Genomic DNA, 21131 nt, shown 5'->3' with positions numbered 1-21131 from the left:
TAACAGATTTTGCCAAGTTTCATGAAATATTTTTGCTGTTGCATGACTGCTGCCATTGGTCATGAAATCAAGGTCAAGTATTGATAAATATTATAAACCCTACAATGTGTTACTCTACTTTGTTATTATTTCCATCTTATTATATATATATATATATATTTATTTTTTTTGGATCACTTATAAACCAATAAAGAATGTTTAACATAATAAAAATATATATAAAAAATATATAAATAAACATAAAAGAAACATGGTAAGGTATAGGCAAAGATCAGGAGAAGGATGACATACATACTGATTCTGAAGTTCTCTGTAGTGCAGAAGCAGCACACAATAGTTACAGTAACAGTTTTGTTAATTGTGTGAGGTTTTATGTATGTAAGAGGGTCTTTACCATTTCATTTTTTTCTTCCTTTCTTCCAACAATCATTGTCTCCTCCAGCAGCTGCAATCACGGGCATCAGGATATCCCAAAGGTCACTTTCAACAGGATGAAGCAGTGCTGTGTCAGGTGTGTGAGGAGCTGGAAAGATGAGTCTTGCTGGCACTTAGCCATGATGCATGTTTGAAATGTATGTCTACGTGCGTACATCTGTGTGTGATGAAGAGAGTAGAAAGGGAAACTACAATAACTAGTTAATAATGTAATGGGGGTGGGCTGGCAACATGCGACAGAACATGGAAAGAACATGGAAAGGATTTCATACTAGGCATGATTGGTATTTCCTAGAAAGCGGTTGCTACTTGGGCTGTGTATGGGTCTAATGAATGTATCATTGTGCTCATTCCTGCAAATTTTGGATCCAGTGGTCTCTAGTGAATCATCCACAGCAGCTCTGCACCCTCTGCATGGAGAGATCAACAGATTACAAGATCTCTTCACCTACTGCAGTTACTGAGGGGACTATGGTGTGTATGCCAGCGTGAGCTCAATTAGGCTTTTCAGTTGGTTTTTCTGAGATAATAAAAAGTGCTTTCATTACTTCATTAAGTGAAGTCATACAGGGAGTTATAGTGATGACAATGTACAAAATTACTAATAAAATAAACAAATATAAGACATATTGATCGAGTATGCTGGTACAGAAGGAGAAAATCATGCTTTTGCAAAACGTATAATCTCTTGAGGGGAAATTGAGGGGGACTTCAGCAAGTCCTCAATTTAACAGGATATCTTGATAATTCAGGGGTCTGACTACTTTCAAAGTAACACTATAATCAGCAGATTCCACAATTCATTTTAACACATCGTATTTAAAAATATTGTATTAGAAAACAGTCAGTCTAATCACACTTCTATACGTCAATATATAATTTTATCATTAGCTTATTATATATTTTGATAGTTTTTTTTATATAATTATTGTAAAAAAACATATTTTTGTTATTTAGAAAAAAGTCAACTTGTCAAACTATGGCAATTATGTTACTGCACATCATAGAGAAAAATAGAGTGTACTCTGACACTTTAGAAAAGTCAATGATTTGTGCTTCTGTCCAGTGGGGAAGTGGGCTCCAAATGAGCTTCCTGATCTGCCTTCCTCCTCTTTAAATACATGCTCTGCCCTACTCCACAGTCACAAAATACCGATCCTGCTGTATCATTAACAAGAAATTATTTTAAAAAAAACCACGGTCCTTTTATATATTTAGTACATTGCCTATATAACACTGCAGTGGAATGTTTCATAACCATCTGATGTTGTGTTGTATCCTGGTACTAAATAGGTTCAAGGACAAAACAGTAAATTGATGAGAATGACAGGTTGCCAAATACAGATCATTATTCTCCTAAAAAATGCTACTTTCCACACACCCCGGTGGGTGGTTCCACACTCCCCGGTGCTGCAGCAGTTTTTCAAGTTAATTCCTTTTAATCATCAATTTGTATAATTCTTTTCAGATTTGGCATGTGGTTCAAAGCTATGACAGTAGCATGATTATTTCAATCCTAAAGCCCGTTATTGTCCGTTCCACCCTTTGCTGTAGGTGTGTTGTTCCTGTGACATGTCACTTCTCCCCTCCCTACTGTGTGATCACCCCTGCCTCCTTCACACCTTTTCCTGTCACACCCCGGCTGTGATCAAATCCCTCTCATCATCCACACCTAACAAGCGTTTTGGCAAATACGCTTTCCCCCTTCTAGTTAAGCGATGTTACTTTGTGGCTCAGTCTGTCCTACATCATTAACCCTTTGTGTTAAGTTAACACAAAGTTCTGCAAAATCTGGGGCATCGATACAGATCATTTTGGTCCATCTGTTCAGTATGAAATGTTTGTTTCAACCAACTTGTATTTTTTCATAATTACAAATAACACTTTCATTTTTTTTTTTAAGTTTTCCTTTTCCAAATAATATTTGTGGTTAGGTGATTTTGCATAGAAATACATTCCTGAAAAAAAGTTTACCAGGCTGTACACATTTGTTGATGCGCAGCTGTTACTTTACAGTTATGTGCACCTTTGTCTTAGTCTTGATCTCTGCCTGCGCACAGGCCTGACACGATTCTTACTTGATAATTTGGTATCTTTGCACTTTACAAAAACCCGGATCCATCAGATGGATGGTCAAAGTGTGGAAGGTGGTGGTAACTTGGTCTAAATTGCATTCTTTATTTATAAAAATATTATTTTAGCGAAGCTGCTGAAAAAGCACTTCTGAATGATCACACGAACTCCGCTCAATAAAAATATTTAAGAATTTTATTTTCCATGATACAATGACAAATGTGATTATAGTTCCGTTTTGTGGACAGTATGTCTGGATATTTGCTGGTTAGTAGCCACGGCCTGGATTTACTTTCTAAAGTTCTGCAGAGTGTCTATAAGAGTTTTATTGTATTCTGCAATCTGTTTAGAGACAGTATTCATCACTTGCTTGTAGTCGCTCTCCTGGCTCTTTGCAGCTATAACTGTAACAAGAAGTCAAGGAAAGAAAGATGACAGTTCATGACAATTTGTGTTCTTGATGAAGGTGGACATATATAAAGCCTCAGTGTCTGCCTGCTAAATCATCTGACTGTGTTGATTTGCTTTCTGTTCCTTGGGTTCCCTGATCTCTTCCATTATATGTTACTATTTTGTTTCTTAACATTCTGAGTTCATTGAGTTTGCCTTTAGCCTGAAACAAAGCCCTTAACTTTATGTTCCCTGTTTTCAGTGGTGTATTGTAGCCTAGGCCAAGTAGGCCTAGACCCGGCAGGTGCGGGAGACTGGCTGGCTGGGGAGATCAAACTCCATTGTATAATTCCATGGCAAAAAGGACAGACTGGATGCTCACACCAGCATCTACACAGCAATCAGTTCAAACAATGTGGCAAACCTTATCCAATGGTAATGAATTAGGTTAACCCCTAGTGACTCATTTGTACCTTTAAATATGACCAAAAGCAGTGCAGTAACACACAGGCAAAGATTTCAATTGAAAGTGGTTCTCCTGCTGTTTTGACATCATGCAAGTGTCAGGATACGAGCAGAATGGAGGTAAAAAGAGGGCAATCCAAGGGGGCAAACAGGATAAGTGAAGTACTTTGATAAATGTTACAAACAGACAAAAGAGGGGAAAGGAAGAAAGGAGACAATACAAAAGAAAGCTCATTAAGAACAGCTTATACCTCATTTATGACATGAATCCTATACATTACCCCATGTGCTTCAAAAATGCTGTTAAACGATTAATGGCAACTAACTGGGCTTGTACGCATACTACAAGATATATAAATGGCAGCAGATGCATTTGCCAGCTGTAAAAGTAATTCCGACTGATAACATTGTTCATCAGTGTGGTGATCAACACTGCTGTTTATATTAAGAAGGATACATTCTTTCATCACAAAATTATTTTGCTCATGATGTTGCCATTTTCTTTCCAGGTTTGTTAGCTGAAAACATAAAATTAAAATACATTAGCCCAAGGGGAAATATACGCACAAAGCAATTTATTCTTTAATCACCAGCATTTTTACCACGTTAACTGCTTGTATCAAACAGTGGTTTAACCATTCAAATGCTACTTATGTCACAACAATGCACCAAGACTGGCTCAAAGATCTCTCACTATCATCCTCCCATCACCTCAGTACTTGCATAGAAATTTTAATTTTTCCTAATGATCCTGACATCCCAAACACAAACTTCAAAATCAACAATGTTAAAGACACTGTAATAGAAATACTTGCTCAAAACATACCTTAAAAAATTGACAATTAAACAATATTTGGTAACATATGTTAATATTTTTAATAGAGGGTAGTATTGCATAACCGGGTGTTACATTTCCCCCCTACTATGTATAATGCTCAATATCTACTATATTAAGACTAGAAATACAACTTATATTACAACACATTTTTACAATAGGCCTTGGAAAATGTTATATTTTTATGCTTTTGATATCAGTGGCGTCGGCAGGGGGGGGCCATGGCCCCCCCTACATCATGCTGTGCCCCCCGGTGTGCCCCCCCAATTGAAACGCCGGCTTTCTTTTTTTTTTTTAATAGACCCGGAGGAGAGAGTGAGAGGCGCCGAGCGGTTGCTGAGGAATAAGTTCTCAGCAACCGTTCGGCGCCTCTCACTCTTCTCCGCGACCGCGAGGCCTCTTCCTGGTTCGCAGTGCCGGCATTTCAAGCCGAGCGCCGGTATATGTCGTCATATCCGGCGCCCAGCAGTGAAGCCGGCAGAACCAGGGATACAGAGACCTCGCGATCTCACCGCTGGACAAGCCCAAGGTAAGTGAACTTCAAAGGGGGGGTTAGAAAGTTAGGAGGGGGTTAGAGAGTCAGAAGAGGTAGATAAGAAGTGAGAAGGGGTAGATAAGGATAGATTGGGAGGGAGAGGGGGTAGATAGGATAGATTGGGAGGGAGAGGGGGTAGATAGGATAGATTGGGAGGGAGAGGGGGTAGATTGGGAGGGAGATGGGGGTGGATGGGATACATTGGGAGGGAGAGGGGATAGTTAGGATTGATTGGGAGGGAGAGGGGGTAGATAGGATAGATTGGGAGGGAGAGGGGGGTACATAGGATAGATTGGGAGGGAGAGGGGGGTACATAGGATAGATTGGGAGGCAGATGTGGTAGATAGAGAGGCAGTTGTGGTAGATAGGGAGGGAGAGGGGGTAGATAGGATAGATTGGGAGGGAGAGGGGGTAGATAGGATAGATTGGGAGGGAGAGGTCTTTATGGGACAAAAACGGTGTGCGTTCAGCTGTTTGGGGACAAAGTTGACATAATGTGTAACTTAGGTGCTGGTCAGGTTCCATGTGGGCAGTGTGGACACCAGGGTTGGCTTTGGGGTGTGTGACCAGTGATCTATGCCTGTAATTTAGGGGGTTTTATCTATACCTTTAATGCAGAGTTTATATGTAATTTCCAATTGATTTATATCTGCAAAGCTGGGTTTTGTGTCATTCTGTTCATCTGTATCGGCTATATTTCCATGCATTATTAATGTTTACCTGCAAATATAGGATTTGCATGTCTTATTCAGCTGATCAATACCTGGAGTGCTGTTTCCATGTGTTGATTATTTGATCTAAACCTTCAGTGCTGAGTGTTCATGTGATTTCCAGTTGATCTATACCTGCAATGCTGGGTTTGTGTGTTCTGTTGGTTTATACCTGCAATGCTATGTTTCCATACATTATTTATGTATACCTGCAAATACAAGTTTTTTTTTAATCTCATTCAGTTGCATGTGCTGTTTCCATGTGTTGTTTATTTGATCTATACCTGAACTACAGGGTGTAAGTAAAAGAGCGCTATGGTTTAGTGAATGAGGGGACAAAGGGACTCTGGGGATGATTACAGGGGAGAGGACCTCTCAATGTCACGGTGCAGTCAGAAGGAGGGAACACTGCACTGACTCTCACTGTCTTCCCCTGATCTGCAGTCAGTGTGGCAAATATATTGGCTGCAGGGGCTAATATTAATATATATCGGAAGCTGGGACTAATGTTTATATATATCGGCAACAGGGGCTAATAATATATATTGGCTGCAGGGCCTATTATCAATAAATATTGGCTGCAGGGGCTAATATTTATATATATTGGCTGCAGGGACTAATACTATATATCGGCAGTAGGGGCTAATATTAATATATGTTGGCAGCAGGGTATAATTTCTATGTATATCGGCAGCAGGGTATAATATAAGTATGTATCCGCAGCAGGGGCTAATATTAATATATATCCGCAGCAGGGGTTAATATTAATATATATCGGAAGCAGGGTGTAATATTTCTATATATCTGCAGCAGGGTCTAATATTTATATATATTGTCAGCAGGGGCTAATATTAAATAATGAAAAATAACTGTCACTTTAGCTGTTATTTTGAAATCATATTTTAATCACGGTCTTTACTTCAAAGAGATAAGTGCATATTATGTAGTTAAAAATGCACGTCTAACGTGTGTGTGTGTATATATATATATATATATATATATATATATATATATATATATATATATATATATATATATATATATATATATATATATATATATATATATATATATATATATATAGTGTATATGTACCGTTTTATAATTGGCCCCCCTACTTTGGTCCCTGGCCCCCCATGTGCCCCCCCTAAATATGAAACCTGGAGACGCCACTGTTTGATATTGATCACTGAATACCTGAGAGTGAGTTTCATTCTCCTGGAGCTGAGTCTTCAGTTTTTCGTATTCAGAATTCAACTGCTCCAGTGTTTTCTTAAAAGTGTCTTTGCGCAAGGTTAAGCTTTTTTTGTCTTCTTGAAGTTTCTGGAAGTAAGAAAAAAACCCAGAAGAATTTGCTGTTATGATTAATGTTTTAAAAACAGATGGGGTACTTTGTAACCAGTGTGAATCTTTGTTTCCCTGCTTTGTGGGAGGAAAAAGCACCCTTAACCTCAGGCCAAAGAATCAGGAGATCTCTCCCTACCGAAGAGCTGCTTAATTACAAACGTGCAATGAGGGAAAGTAATCCTGCACGCTTCAAACCAGGGGCGTCCTTGGGGGGCTACCGGGGCTGAAGCCCCAAGTCATAGCCCCAGAGTCTCTATTAAGGGCTATAAGTCCCCAAGGGATCTCCCTCTAACTGGCCCAACACTAATGCTGAGCACTTGCATGTAATGCCATATCCCAGCACTTAGCACCAGTGGTTTACTGGCCATGGAGGAAGGAAAAGAGCATTGCCACGTAACACGAGGTCACAATGTGTGAACAGCAAAGAAAATCTACTGTTGAGCTGTGGAGGGTGAGTGAGGGAAGGAGGGAAAGTGTATAAGTGTTTGTGAGCATGCATGCATGTATGTATGTTTGTGTGTGAGCATGGATGTGTAAGGGTGTGTGAGCATGGATGTGTAAGGGTATGTGAGCATGGATGTGTAAGGGTGTGTGACCATAGATGCGTACATATAAGTGCATGTTAGTGAGCATGTGTGCATCTGTGTTGGCGTGTTTGTGTAAGTCTATGCAAATGTAAGAGTGTGTGTAAAAATGTGTACCACTGCGTATTTAAGTTACTGGGAAAGAGGAGATATGTAACAAAGGGGATAGATAAAGAAAAGGAAGAGAGATTGAGATAAAGAGGAGGAAGGTGATAATGAGCAAGGAGAGGGATGGGGAGAAAGGGGAGATATAATAAAAAGTAGGAGGCATAATGAGAAGTGGGGAGAGAGAAAGTGAAATCAGGGGAGAGATAACGTGAAATGGAAGAGATGAGATAAATAAAAAATGAGATATAATGAGAGTTTATCAAAGCTAAAGGGGAAAAAATAAAAGCGAAAAGGGAGAGGTAGGGCAAAAAGGTAAAGAGAAAGAAGAGGGACGAGAAACAGGAGGAGAGAGAAAGAGGGGGGAGATACCTAACCTCCGTTGCAACTCTGAATTTACAGTCTGTTCACGATTTTTATTACCTGAATAACCTCTTTTCTGCACAGAACCACCCTAAACACATTAATACACTGGATCACTAGCTAACTCAAGGCTCCTAATTGTTAAAGAATGAAGCATCTTCTATTGCTATTGTGTAAAGGAGAAACAAGGATGTAATTATGGTCTCTAATGACTAAAATGATTGTGAAAAAATAGAAGCTTTCAGGAACACTATGAACAATCACCGTAATAAAATCTTTCACATATCTCACTGGCCGACACAAAAGCCCCTTCTCCCTTGTTCTCGCAGATCATCAATCGGAGTTATCATCTGCCATTTGTTGGTTAGAAAGCATGGATAAGCAATCATGCAAATACATATAAACTCATTATATTGGCTAAACACACTCCTTTACCTTTTTCTTCTCTTCTGCGGATGCTCGTAGACCATCCAGATTACTGTATGTTTCTAAATCTTCCGACATTTGCTTAATATTTTCCTTCAGGGATGTTAGTTCATTATTTATTTTTGATTCTAGTTGCTCTACTTTCTGGAGATCTTGTTGCAAACGTTGACTCTCTAGAACAAAAAATAAGCAAAAACACGTTTTTTTTTGCCATTATAGGACTCCTATTGTGTATTATTTCTTACAATTATTGTAATTATTTGTTTGTATCCAGGAAGCTAATCTGGAAAACAAACGCATGGCTCTACTGTATCACCATAGGTGGCCCTCACCATTAAAAAGTAGGACAGCATTAACATTATTTATACCTTTTATCCGTAGACATCTAGAGCAGTAGGTGGAACGGCACCTTTACATACATTATACTATCACAGAATCATCCGACTAAATGTAGGATCTGTCTCTCCATTGGCTCACATTTTCTTTCCAGAGACAGGTAAAGATCACTTCTAAGCGGAATGGGTAAAAGTAATGTGTGCGAGCTATAATTTATGTTACTCTTACGAACACACTGAAGACATTTGCTACAGAAGAAAATAAATTAATAATAATTCTAATCAGGAAGAGGATACAGCCCAGTTCCTTTAGATATGCTGTGAAATAGCAGAAGGTGTGTGTACAAAACAGCGCAGCCTGAGACCAAACTTCTTGACCCAAGGAAAAATATCTAAAACAATAGCATCAGTGATCTTGTTTACTCGTAGTCGTTTCCTCTTTCTTCAACAGCCGTGCTGATGGCTTTTTGTGTTTTTTTTTTAAATCTACCACTGCATAACTTGCATTAGACATAGCCAGGATTCATTTTTTTTTTTGTTAGTGGGCAATCATGCGGGTTTAAATTGAATTGTTGGACCAGATATGAATGCTTTTTTACAAATGTACAGTATTAAATACATTCCTAAGAGGTCGTGTAACTTTGAGCACTCGCTTGTATGTATTTTGAGTAAGGGAACTGCAACAGAAATAGGCTTAAGCGGTAAGTTTTTCCGACATCAGCTTGCCGTAACGTCACTTCATTTTTTCTATTAGTAAATCCGTAAAAGCCTATATCTAATGACGCACTGAAATTATATGATTGCCTATAATAAACCTAAACACTATGATGTTTATACCATACCTGCATCTTATTAAAAAGCCTTAATGCCATTCTAGTGGTATTCTTAGCTGATAATGTAAACATTTATGTTATATTAAATTACTATTTAAACCAATAAGAGAGGCTGAATTTATGTTTTGATCAGATATTTCTTGGTAAAGTGGAAGGCTGGAATAACCTTATTTTTTGTTTCTAGGTTTTGAATCAGGCAGTTTCGACTAACTGGTAATGCTTACTAATAAATAAAGTATTTGATATTATATTGATAATATTTGATTTAAAGTATAATAAAAAAGCCAATGCATTTGATCAATAATACATATCACTTACCAGATGTTAGATTTTTTGCAGTACTCTGTGATTTGTTCATCTCAGTCTCCTTAAAATTAAGGTCTTCTTGGATAATCTTAAGGTCCTGAGCAGTAACTGATGACATTTGCTTCATTCTATTCATATTCTGCATAACAGAAATGTTATTGTAATACCAATACAAATGATATTTTTATATTATGTGTTAAATAAGAGAAAAGTGCACTCTACAAATAGTTGTTCCCACACAGCCAAACCATGTTAAATGTTAAATTAGAGTAACGTCTGCACACAAAAGAATAAAAAAAATACAGTTGTTTGTTGAAAATGTAAAAGTTTTCAATATAAATACAATTATATAATGGGGGATAAATATATACCACCCCAGCTCAATACAGAAGAGATAAAATAGCATATAGAACAGAAGCAAAAAGGCAAGTGCTACGTGGGATCCCCTAACATTTTGGCAAAAAAAATAAAAACAAAATCACTTTATTTGGATCCCAAGGTCTATCACTGGATTGGGCATTTCTACCAAATAGCGCTGTCATAAGTAGTTTTATTTCTTTTGCATCCTGCACTATTCTTGTTCAGCTTCTACTACACATATGGATCAAACATTCTGAGAAATGGGGTTTCCATTTAATGTCAGTTTAATCACCTTTTATGTATTATTTACAATAGAGCTAGGAACATAGTGGACTATTCCAAAAATGCTGTGCATTGAGGGCATGCTTGGGATCTATTGGATAAATCTATTTTGATACATCATAGGCAACCATACACATTCTCAATGAAACGCGGTCATGTAATGTGGTCCGGGTGCAGTAAATAACTCCCCTTTGACATAATCTGAGGGGGCGCTCCAAAAGTAACAGTTTCCCTTTTTAGTTACTAACATCTACAATCTTGTAATATAACGATATGGGGAAGAGATAATGGCAATCAAAAACAAAGATAAACCTGGAAATAGGTTAAGAAAAGCAGATTATATCATTTATCTAACCGTTTTTTCCATCCACAACCAAACAACGGTATAACATTAAACATAAATTAACTTGTCATACAAAGAATGTACGTTTATATACGTTCTAAATTGCCCTTGTGGTTTACAGTATGTAGGGCGTACGATGAGAGCACTGCATATAAGGATAGAAGAACACATAAGGAACATACAAAAATCGTACCCAGAATCACAGTGTGCCAATGCATTTCGCAACACACCATAACGGTGACCCTAAACATCTCAATTTTATGGCCATCTCCAAGGAAAAGAAGAAATTAAGTGGATCTATACTCTAAAAACATTAATACCTAATGGGTTAAATTATGATTTTGAATTGTGTCACTTTTTCTGAGTATATGTTGCGATTTGACATAGACACACAAGGAATAGTTTGTATCCAATGATTATTGACTTTTTATTATGTTTCTAGCCTACAAGTACATTTTTGTAAGTAATATAAACACAAATACAAAAGAGACATTTAATTACAGAATTGTAAGATATTATTAAGGTTTTGTGTACGATCGGATAACAATCATTTTGTATCTATATGTATATACGCAGATATTATGATGTATTGAGAAAATATGGTTTTAGACATATTTTTTTATGGGAATCAATATTACAAACTTACCTGAAGACTACATACTGGCCCTATATGATAAATTATGTTTTCTACAATATATGTCTATGTATTTTATGTATTTATGTTTTTATTTAACGGATTTGGACATTTGCCGTCGTATGTTTATTGGGACTAAACAATAAAAGACAGTGAAGAGTTGAATGAAGACACTTAAGTAATTATCAACTTCAACGCCCTGACCCCTTTATAAAGAACACAAATTGTCAGTTTCAGGTATCAGAGGAAGCCTTACAGGCAAAACGCGTCATACGTGCTGACAGCATCAGGAAGAGCCAGGAGTTTCTCCAAAGCCGCTGGTTTAACGATAATAGATTCGGCATCAGAAAGACTGCGGAGAGAAAGAACTACCGGTTCCCGTTTGATTTAATATTTTACTTTTGCTATATGTACCCGTGAAGAAGCTATATTAAAGATTTCTAAAAGATTTCCACGATCCCCAACTTTGACTTCTGTGTACTAATCCCGAGGAGTCATACTTTTGGAGGGGCACTCGTTTTGAAAATGCGCATATATATATATGGGCTTGGGGAAGCCCCACCAAATGTAAGAGCATTACCAACTTTCTATTTTTTATTTTAACTTATTACATATTACACTATTACTTTGTTTTTCATATTTTTCATGTGAGATCCTTCTTTGAAGAACATTTTTCTCCATAACCGCTATAGGTAATATCCACACGCATTACTATTATATTTGATTTTACTCTTTTTAATTTTTCACTTTATATTCACACTGATTGGGTGTGAAGGTAGCCCAGTCACCAGGTGTTTATTGTACGTATTTATGTATATGGAAACAACGGTGGGGTTTTGTTTCATTGGTTGACTTGCAGCACACAATTTTGATATTATATTGATTATTTAGTACTTAATCCTTTTCTGCGCACTTTGTTCACTTTTTTGAATTCATATATGGTTTAATATCGGATTGCCCTTGTCGCTCACAAGGAGAGAACCAGAAAACTGACCCTGCTCACGTGTTCCAGTAGAGTCACATTGTTTGCCTCTAGATCAGTCTTCCTCTCGAGCTCCCGATTCTTGTTTTCTTCAAAAGTTTCGAAAAAACCTAAAAGAGTATGAATAGATAAGTATAAACCTATAGCAGCAGACTGAATAGATAAAGCTATAGATTATGTACAAATCTTAGTCCGCCTACAAAATATATTACGCAAAAGAAACCTTTTTAAAATGCTATTATCCCTTGCCAACCATTTATGGATAACATGGTTGGGAAAGTGGACCCAGTGTGCCACACATGCATCCTGTACACAGTAGCATCATTTTTCTGTGTTAGTGGGGATGGCGATTGGGTGATCACCCACTTGGCAGCCATGTTCCCATCACAAGCAGACGTTATACACTTTGCATTAACAAATAACATGAGGGCTGTTATTTAGTTTTCATTACTTTTATTATTTACTTCGGCATACATTGGGGCAATAATTGTACAAATTGGAAAAAAGATTATTTTTCTCCATTCAGTCAGGTGGTGGGATGTACTGCTTGCCTTAAGCTAGGCAACTAAGAATTGCTTTTGCAGACAAAAAAAGGCTCCCTTAGGTAAAATGTAAATGGTTTATACAGCTGTCACCTAAATATTTAGGAGAACAAATATGGAAACTAGACCAGTGTCGCAGGTAGGTAATATTTCTTGAGCCCCCACTTTTGAAGGGTTAATAAGATTTATGCTCTTAACAAAGCACAGTCTGCAGAATCCTTCTTAATGCATTCGGCCCTCCGCCCTAGCTAAACGCCTCCAGCCATATCCAGCGATGGCTCAAGATTGTAAGCTTGCGAGCGGGGCTCTCTCCACCTAAGGTATCAGTTTGTCTTAGTCTGTCAATTCTCGTCTTGTCGATACCCCTTGAATTTATGTATCGTATTAAGCGCTGCATAAATTGTTGGCGCTATATAAATAAAATATAATAATAATAACGCTGCATAACGCACTTCCCATACATTTAATGCGTGCACTTTCCTGACACTGATTTCATTTTAAGTACTTTAGTGCTGATGGACAGCTTAAGCAGCTAATCAGCGGCAAGAAATTTCAGATCATGGAGGAATAAATACATTTTGCAGTACGGCTTTTCAGTTTTTTTTTGTAAGAATGCATTGCTTTTGCTCTGCATTATTTTAAATGTAATCTCCCTCCCTATCAATAAATGTAAATGGAATGTGATTCCCAATTAAATGTGGCCCTCCACACTACAAAGTTGGCACTATGTTGTTTACTTAATGTAAGTAAGTAAACAGAAAAAAATACGCTGTTACATGAACTCTTATATCAACACTAATGCATGAACTTCTGACAAATGTCTGATATCACATCCAATACAACTACTGATTGTCTGATATATCCAATATTTGAATTTCTTCCTAAAGCACCAAAAATTAACACTTTACATGGTACATAGGTATAATACTCTCAGATCCGTGAGGTATTGCAAGCTAACAATCTAAGATACAGAAACAAAAGGACACTATTCATTGTATTTCCATTAACCGATTTTGGTTTATTGTGTTCGGTTAAAACATATACAAAGTGGATAGTGTATGTAAAAAAAATGCAGGAAACAGAGAACATTTAGTAATAGAAAATCACAGCTCTTAGAGGAAACCTTACAGTTGAACGCATTGTGTAGAGACGACTACTAAGAAACCAGCTTCAAATGAATAGAAAGAAAGAAAATAGAAAGAATGCAATATATATTTATATCCTTATAAAAACAGTCTATACATAAATTGAATGTATATGTCCATTAAGAGGCAAATATTCATGCATCTGGGGGGTAAGAAAACACTAGACACTTACTGTCCATGCTCTCTTCTCTCTTCCTCAACTCCATGTATTTTTGTTTCTTCTCACCTGTGAAAGCAGATCCATATAATATATTAACAACAATAAAGAAATTAAACCCTGCAAAAAGAAGTTCTTTGCATCATACTCAAAGGAAAAAAAGCATTAGAAGCATCAGAAGACACAAGGATCTAATTAAATTCAAAATTCAATTTTATTACATTTCAAATACTGATACTTGTGCTTATTCACCTATACACACTGGGTGTTTACGATATTTGAAATACTTCTTTTCAGAGCGGTTACCCTAAAATTTCAGCTTATACGGTATTTCACTATCTAACCTAATCAACTTTTCATGTACAAAAGGTTCAAAAGGTTTTTGCCAGACTTCTGGCCAAAACAGGCAATCTCGTGTCACAGAGGCAAAACGGAATGTGTGAGAAATCTGGCCTTGTATTTGATTTGCTAATTTTTGCTTCCTTGCTAACCAAGTCACTAAAGCATAATATATATATATATATATATATATATATATATACCAAATATATATAATAAAATAAAAATAAAAATAATAAAAAAAAATAAAATATATATATATATATATATATACCATTACATAAGTTATGGTGGGTAAGGTTAATGGAAAATCCTTCCATTTAAATTTAAGGGGTATTAGAAGTATTATTAAACACTCATGTACAGACACCAGACAAGCCAGAAGGCTTTTTTTCCCTCAGAAATCTCATGGTGCTGCCACAACCACAAGGGATTCTGGGTAGGTGCATGCAAATAAGGTCAACAATGATCACCTTTTGCCTCTATATCCACTTTATACATGGATCCCTTGAAAGTAATTGCCTGCTGTATAAGAAAGCCTTTAGACAAAGCTCGGGAAGAGGTGCAGTAGCCAGATCACCACTCATGGACAGCTGTTTCGTCCATAACGGGACTCGTCAGCATGAGGTTCTGATACTGGCTTAATACTCGAGGCTTGGGGTAGCTAAGAAATACCATTACATAAGTTATGTATATATATATATATATATATATATATATATATATATATATATATATATATATATATATATATATATATATATATATATGGATAGCCTCTTCAAAATCACTTAAAAATTAAAGACAAATAGTTGCTGACAAGGCATTTGCCACTAGATTTTGATTGCATCCGCATCCTCTTCCCTTAATCTTGAGAATAAAACAATAAGACACATTCCAATGGGAGCCGTGGCTTTGATTTCCTTGCAGCTGTAGGATGTCTTACTGGCTTCCCTTCTTCTATATAGAAAATATGAAAAAAAAATCTACAGCTCTTCCTCACCTCAAAAAAAATAATACTTTTTGAATATATTAACGGCTCTGGTTCTGTGCTCAGCTTGTGTTGAGCTGCACTGAATTAAGTGTTTTACAGCATGTGCTATTCCAGTGGTTCTCATTGGTCCTATCTTAGCTTAAGCATCCTTTCTACATACTACTTCCCATGCTATATTTATATGTTCACATGTTGAACTAATAATATAGGTGTTCTAGTTTATGCTTACAACACACGCAAGTAAATCTAAATAAAACACATCCATTTTGCATAATGATTTCCCAAAAAATGTCACATAGAGGACAATATTTTTGCTGTATTTTAGAAACGGAGATGTCACAGATTTATATGATTGAGCAGTGTCTTTATGAAATGCAAAATTAGACAATTTCTAGAAGGGATTGAGCATATTTTCCACAAATATCCAACTCTATGGTAATTAGTAACAATAATACTTAGTGATATTTTAAAATAGTATTTGAATGTAAAAAAATGAATTCAGCACTTACACGTTATTCAGTATATAGGTAAGGTTATAGAAAGCCCTTCCCCAGAGGAACCTAAGTATGCCAAGCATGTACATGATGTACCTACTGTTTTGGTCATACCTGTATAATGTTAAAGGTGGGCAGGTAATACAAGCAGGGTGATGGGTTGCATGGCTAGAAGCATTAGTAGCAGAAGGAGAGAGGTGGTTGTGCCACTTTACAGATCTCACATAGATTAAGGTGTTCAGTTCTGAAGACCCCACTCTTTAGAAGGATACAGACATAGAAGAACTACTACTACTGTAAATGCTCTGCAGGATGAAAGTGACCAGGAAAGAGCAAAGGATCTCAATGGGGTTTATTTACTAAAGGGAGAGTTAGCAGGAGAGTTGTGGCTTGAAGGACCAACATTGGCAAGTTTGTCCTCAGGGCTTAGTTGTCTCTGTACAACGCATAATTCAATGGGTAAAGAAATCTCATTGATTTAAATATACATGGTCACGCTTTTCCTGCTTCAGGAGCTGAAACCACAACCCTCCTGCAAACTCTCCTGTCAAGGAGGGGGATTCGACAGAAACTTTAAAACACATAAAGATATTTAATAATAAAGTACAGGAGGGAAGGGTATTTAAAATGAAGAGATGTAAGCCCAGCTAAGGGGCTTAGATGTCATGTAAGGACGTTTTACTTCACTCTGAGGGTGGTGAATAAGTGGAAGAGCTTTCCAACAGAAGTGGCAAAGGTTAATACAATGAGGGAATTTAAACATGCAAGACCAAGGACCAAATAGGGTTGATGTTTTTTTTTTTTACAGGAAAATATGGGCAGGGTGGACTGACCAAGTCTTATCTGCTACGAAATGGTATTTTGCTATGCCCTCTTACCTTCTAAATAATAATCCATAAAGCAAACAGAAGCATTCCAAATTAAATACGACAGGAAATGACAAATGAGCATGCAATTTTTCATTTAAGAAAGGATGGGAGACATGATCTATTCTGAGGAAGCAGATAGTAACTAAAATACTTCTTCATTTTGTATCCTATGCAAGCCTAGCATGACAAAAAATACTGATTAAAAAGGGCATTAGAAACAACTAATAGAGAACAAATAGGCCAAAAATATTTAAAGAGACACCTGCCATCTACATAACTTTTGTCATTGTCTTTCATGTTCTCATCTATGTATCTCCATACTCCACTTAAACACCCATAGACCAGGTCTATTCTATTATGTGAATGGCTCACCTGCTTAGACCATTTAAAAATGTTAACCATAACTGGGAATTTTTTTTAATTTGGAGAACTTGGCCTTTAACTATAATCAAAAAACAAACAACAACAAAACATGTATTTTTGTGAAAAGTAACAGAAAGCCTAAAGTAGCAGTTGTTTTCAGAGTTGTTAGCGATAAACCAAAAGAAATATACCTTGGTGCTCTTCCAAGTCCATATCTAGCCTTCCTAGTTCTTCACTGAGATGCTTAGCCTTTTCCTTCATATCTGTTAACCTTGAAATAAGGACATTTAAAATATAAGTGCAATTTGATGAGCAGAGTTTAAGATAAAATACTAGCATTGTGTCCACCTGCTGGTTGACCATGAATAGAAACACTACTATATATTAGAAATTAAGTTGTATCAGTTATACAGCTTATTCCCAATACTGATAATCAGTAAGTGCGATTCACTTCATTTGAAATAGACACCTGCAATATGAAATGTAACTGTAGGTAGTGGGTAGGAACGAGGGTATATATTTTGTCAAGTGTTTATAAATACTCACTGTCGCTCCATGCTTGCTATTTCCAGATTGTCTTCTTTCACCTTAAAAAATGTAAGCAAAAGTATTAAAGACACGTAGCATGCGTTTGAAAATTATTACTCCAAATGTGTTTTGTTGTATATTAAACTCTTCTTGTTGCCTTGATGAAAGTAATCTGTATAATACTCAAAAGTAATACTCGAAATGTAATATAAATCACCTGTTTAAGTAACTTCTCTCTTTCTTCTTGTGGCGATCCCATGCTTTTATCCTCCGCAATAGTTTGGTCCCGTCGAGACTCTAACTCAAAAAGCTTCTCGTACAAATGGACTGCCTCTTGCTTAACATGTGAATGTGCAACATCCTGGGGAAAAAAAGAAAAACAACAGTATTAAAATATGGAATCAATATAGTGCTTCCCAACAAATCAGAGGCTTTTGGAATCAGAAATCCTGGTGCTAAGCAGTAGGAGGGACACAAATCAATTGAGGATAGAAAGACAGTGCCACGGGAAGCTGACAACTTTAAATGTGGGGGTAAGACCTTTAATGCAGGGATACCAAAACATGATCAATACAATAATCACAGAGTGCCTGAGAACAGGTTAAATACACGATATCCACTCCAGCCCGATGCATAGTCACCAAAAGGGAATGCATAGAAAACCCACGCAGGGAGCACAGAAAGAATCTAGTCAGACTGAAACGGCTGGCTGATGTCCACAATACTCTAAAAACTTTGGTGGTAGCAAAAAGAAAACATCTTGAAAAAATATGACACGTGACAGGGGCCAAGGGAACATTTTTCTGTGCATAATAAGTTCCAATGTAAATAAGGTACAAATGCATACAAAAGTTTGGACGGTATACATAATGGCAGGTTACAATGATAACAAACAAACTTAACTGGCCATGGTTACGCAATATTATTTGCACTGGGTGGATTCTTCAAAAATGTTATTGCCATAATCTGCTGACAGTTAAGTATGTTTTTTTTTTTTTAACCTTTCAAGGTTGACAACCTTTTCACATTTCAACATTTTTTCCGACCGTAGTAATATATATGATATATGGGCACACTGTAATGCTATAATCTAGTACAGTGATGGCAAACCTATGACACGCGTGTCAGTGCTGACACGCGTAGCCATTTGGGGTGACACGCGCAGGATTTCATGCGATTCATCCTCGGCTCCTGCACGGCCGCCGAGGATGAAAGAATCTGTGCACCAAGCAGCCGTGTGCGATGGCCGTCTAGTGATGGGAGCAGTGTGAGGGGTGAAAGCTCCGCCCCCTCGCACTGACCTTTCACCCCTCACGCTGCTCCCATCACTATGCGGCCATCAGATTGCTGGGAATGTAATCTGAACGGCCGGTGCGTGCTGATGCCGCCGGCCGGCTCTGCTTCAATACTTTATACTTTTACTTTATATGGCAAGCCGATCCAGCTTACCATATAAATAAATAAAAAAGTGTTAAAGTAGCTCCGGCCGGCGGCATCAGCACGCACCGGCCATTTAGATTACATTCCCAGCAGTCTGATGGCTGCATAGTGATGGGAGCAGCGTGAGGTGGAAGCTCCGCCCCCTCGCACTCAGACTGCTGCAGCACCGGATGTCAGGTCAGTGGCATCCTGTCAGCATAGAGGAGAACAGTGTGCAGCTACCAGGAAGTCAAGACAAGTAGAAGGTGAGTAAAATAATGTATTTTTTGTACTGTATAATGTTTTTTGTATTTGTTAAAAACAAAAAAAAAATCGGCATGTGTGTGTATCCCCCATATGCCACTCTGCCTCCAGAAATGCCTTATACCCCCCTATATGCCACTCTGTCCCATGATATGCCTTTTAACCCCCTATATGGCAGAGTGGCATATAGGGGGTTAGAAGGCATATCATGGGACAGAGTGGCATATAGGGGGTATAAGGCATTTCTGGAGGCAGAGTGGCATATAGGGGGTTAGAAGGCATATCAGGGGGGCAGAGTGGCAAGCCTGGGGGCAGAGGTGCATGTTTTTTTGTCGAAGTGACACACCACGCGAGTTATGCTCGATTTTTTGCCGATTTTTGACACACCACGCCAAAAAGGTTGCCCATCACTGATCTAGTACAACACGTACAGTATATGTTATATACTTAAACATACACACATTCAAGTATACTCGGCGGAGGCTGCAGTTTTATCCGAACCCTTATGCATATTTGTTGTATTTTGGATATGTTGTGTACCTAAGAATTAATATTTGTGCCATTATGTAAAACTTACCTCAAGTCAGCTACTAATATATATTCGCATTTTACCCCCCATTACAATGTTAGCTCATGTACCAATAACGTTTTCTACTTGCACAATTATAGTGTACAAAGTGTGCTCTCTAGTGCCATGTCATCCTTCCTCACTGTGTCCATAAAACGGAGTAGTTTATCTGCCTCTATGCAACTTGCAGAGGGCAGAGCCATAAATTTATCCTAACGTATCCATTACATCGGTGAGTAGAGTTGTCACACAGAATCAAGGGGTTAAATTAACCGTCTGACAGCAATGTACAAAAGGTCTGAAACATCTCACCTCATGATAAATGGGAGATAATGCAGGTGTAACATATCACCCACTTCTCATTGTGCATTCATTTACATGACCTTATCAGCATGATATCATATGCAAGTGTCTATATATATATATATATATATATATACATACACATACACACACACACACACACCGGTATATATACCGTATTTGCTCGATTATAAGACGACCCTGATTATAAGACGACCCCCCAAAATCTAAATATTAATTTAGGGATAAAACATGTAAACATGAATCATATATAATAAAAGCTATGATTGTGAAAACTATATATTTTTTTTATTTCCTTTTATTTGCCAACCTGCCCCCCCAGTTATGCACATATGCCCCCAGGGTTGCCACTCTGCCCCCAGAAATGCCTTATACCCCTTATTTGCCACTCTGCCCCATGATGTGCCTTTTAACCCTCTATATGCCAGAGTGGCATATAGGGGGTTAAAAGGCATTTAATGGGGCAGAGTGGCATATAGGGGGTTAAAAGGCATTTCTGGAGGTATATATATATATATAATATATATATATATTATATATATATATATATAAGTGCTAACAACAATCACACTCCTATCAAGTCAAGGCAGCCAGTACATGCTGGAACCTGGGGATGATAGGAGTGTGATGCCACATGCCATGCTACCACCACCACCCACCTTACACACCCATGCTATCACACACACACTCATTCACAAACATTTAAATACTCATTCATTCCATTAATCACACATACTTGCTCAAAAACCCTCCCCCACCCCCTTACCTGAACTGCAGATATC

At 37.5% G+C, this 21131-nt stretch overlaps 1 protein-coding gene across 1 annotated transcript in view; it reads right to left on the bottom strand.

Moving 5' to 3' along the window:
* Positions 1–2796: 2796 nt before the first annotated feature.
* LOC149285327 (intraflagellar transport protein 74 homolog) overlaps positions 2797–21131 on the bottom strand; it is a 35525-nt gene continuing 17190 nt past the window's right edge. Inside the window, exons 10-19 of the mRNA XM_089495477.1 lie at positions 17992–18135; positions 17793–17833; positions 17438–17517; positions 14203–14256; positions 12356–12453; positions 9755–9881; positions 8278–8441; positions 6641–6766; positions 3821–3881; positions 2797–2912 (exon numbers count right to left, since the gene is read on the bottom strand). Coding sequence (XP_089351603.1) covers positions 2797–2912; positions 3821–3881; positions 6641–6766; positions 8278–8441; positions 9755–9881; positions 12356–12453; positions 14203–14256; positions 17438–17517; positions 17793–17833; positions 17992–18135 — 1011 coding nt within the window. The remainder of the gene's footprint in view (positions 2913–3820; positions 3882–6640; positions 6767–8277; positions 8442–9754; positions 9882–12355; positions 12454–14202; positions 14257–17437; positions 17518–17792; positions 17834–17991; positions 18136–21131) is intronic.

The sequence above is a fragment of the Sceloporus occidentalis genome, unplaced genomic scaffold (assembly GCF_023333645.1).
Source record: "Sceloporus occidentalis isolate IW3139 unplaced genomic scaffold, rSceOcc1.0.p SCAF_80, whole genome shotgun sequence".
NCBI lineage: Eukaryota > Metazoa > Chordata > Lepidosauria > Squamata > Phrynosomatidae > Sceloporus > Sceloporus occidentalis.
Note: the sequence above shows the minus strand (reverse complement) of the source record. Positions and strands in the feature narration are given on the sequence as shown.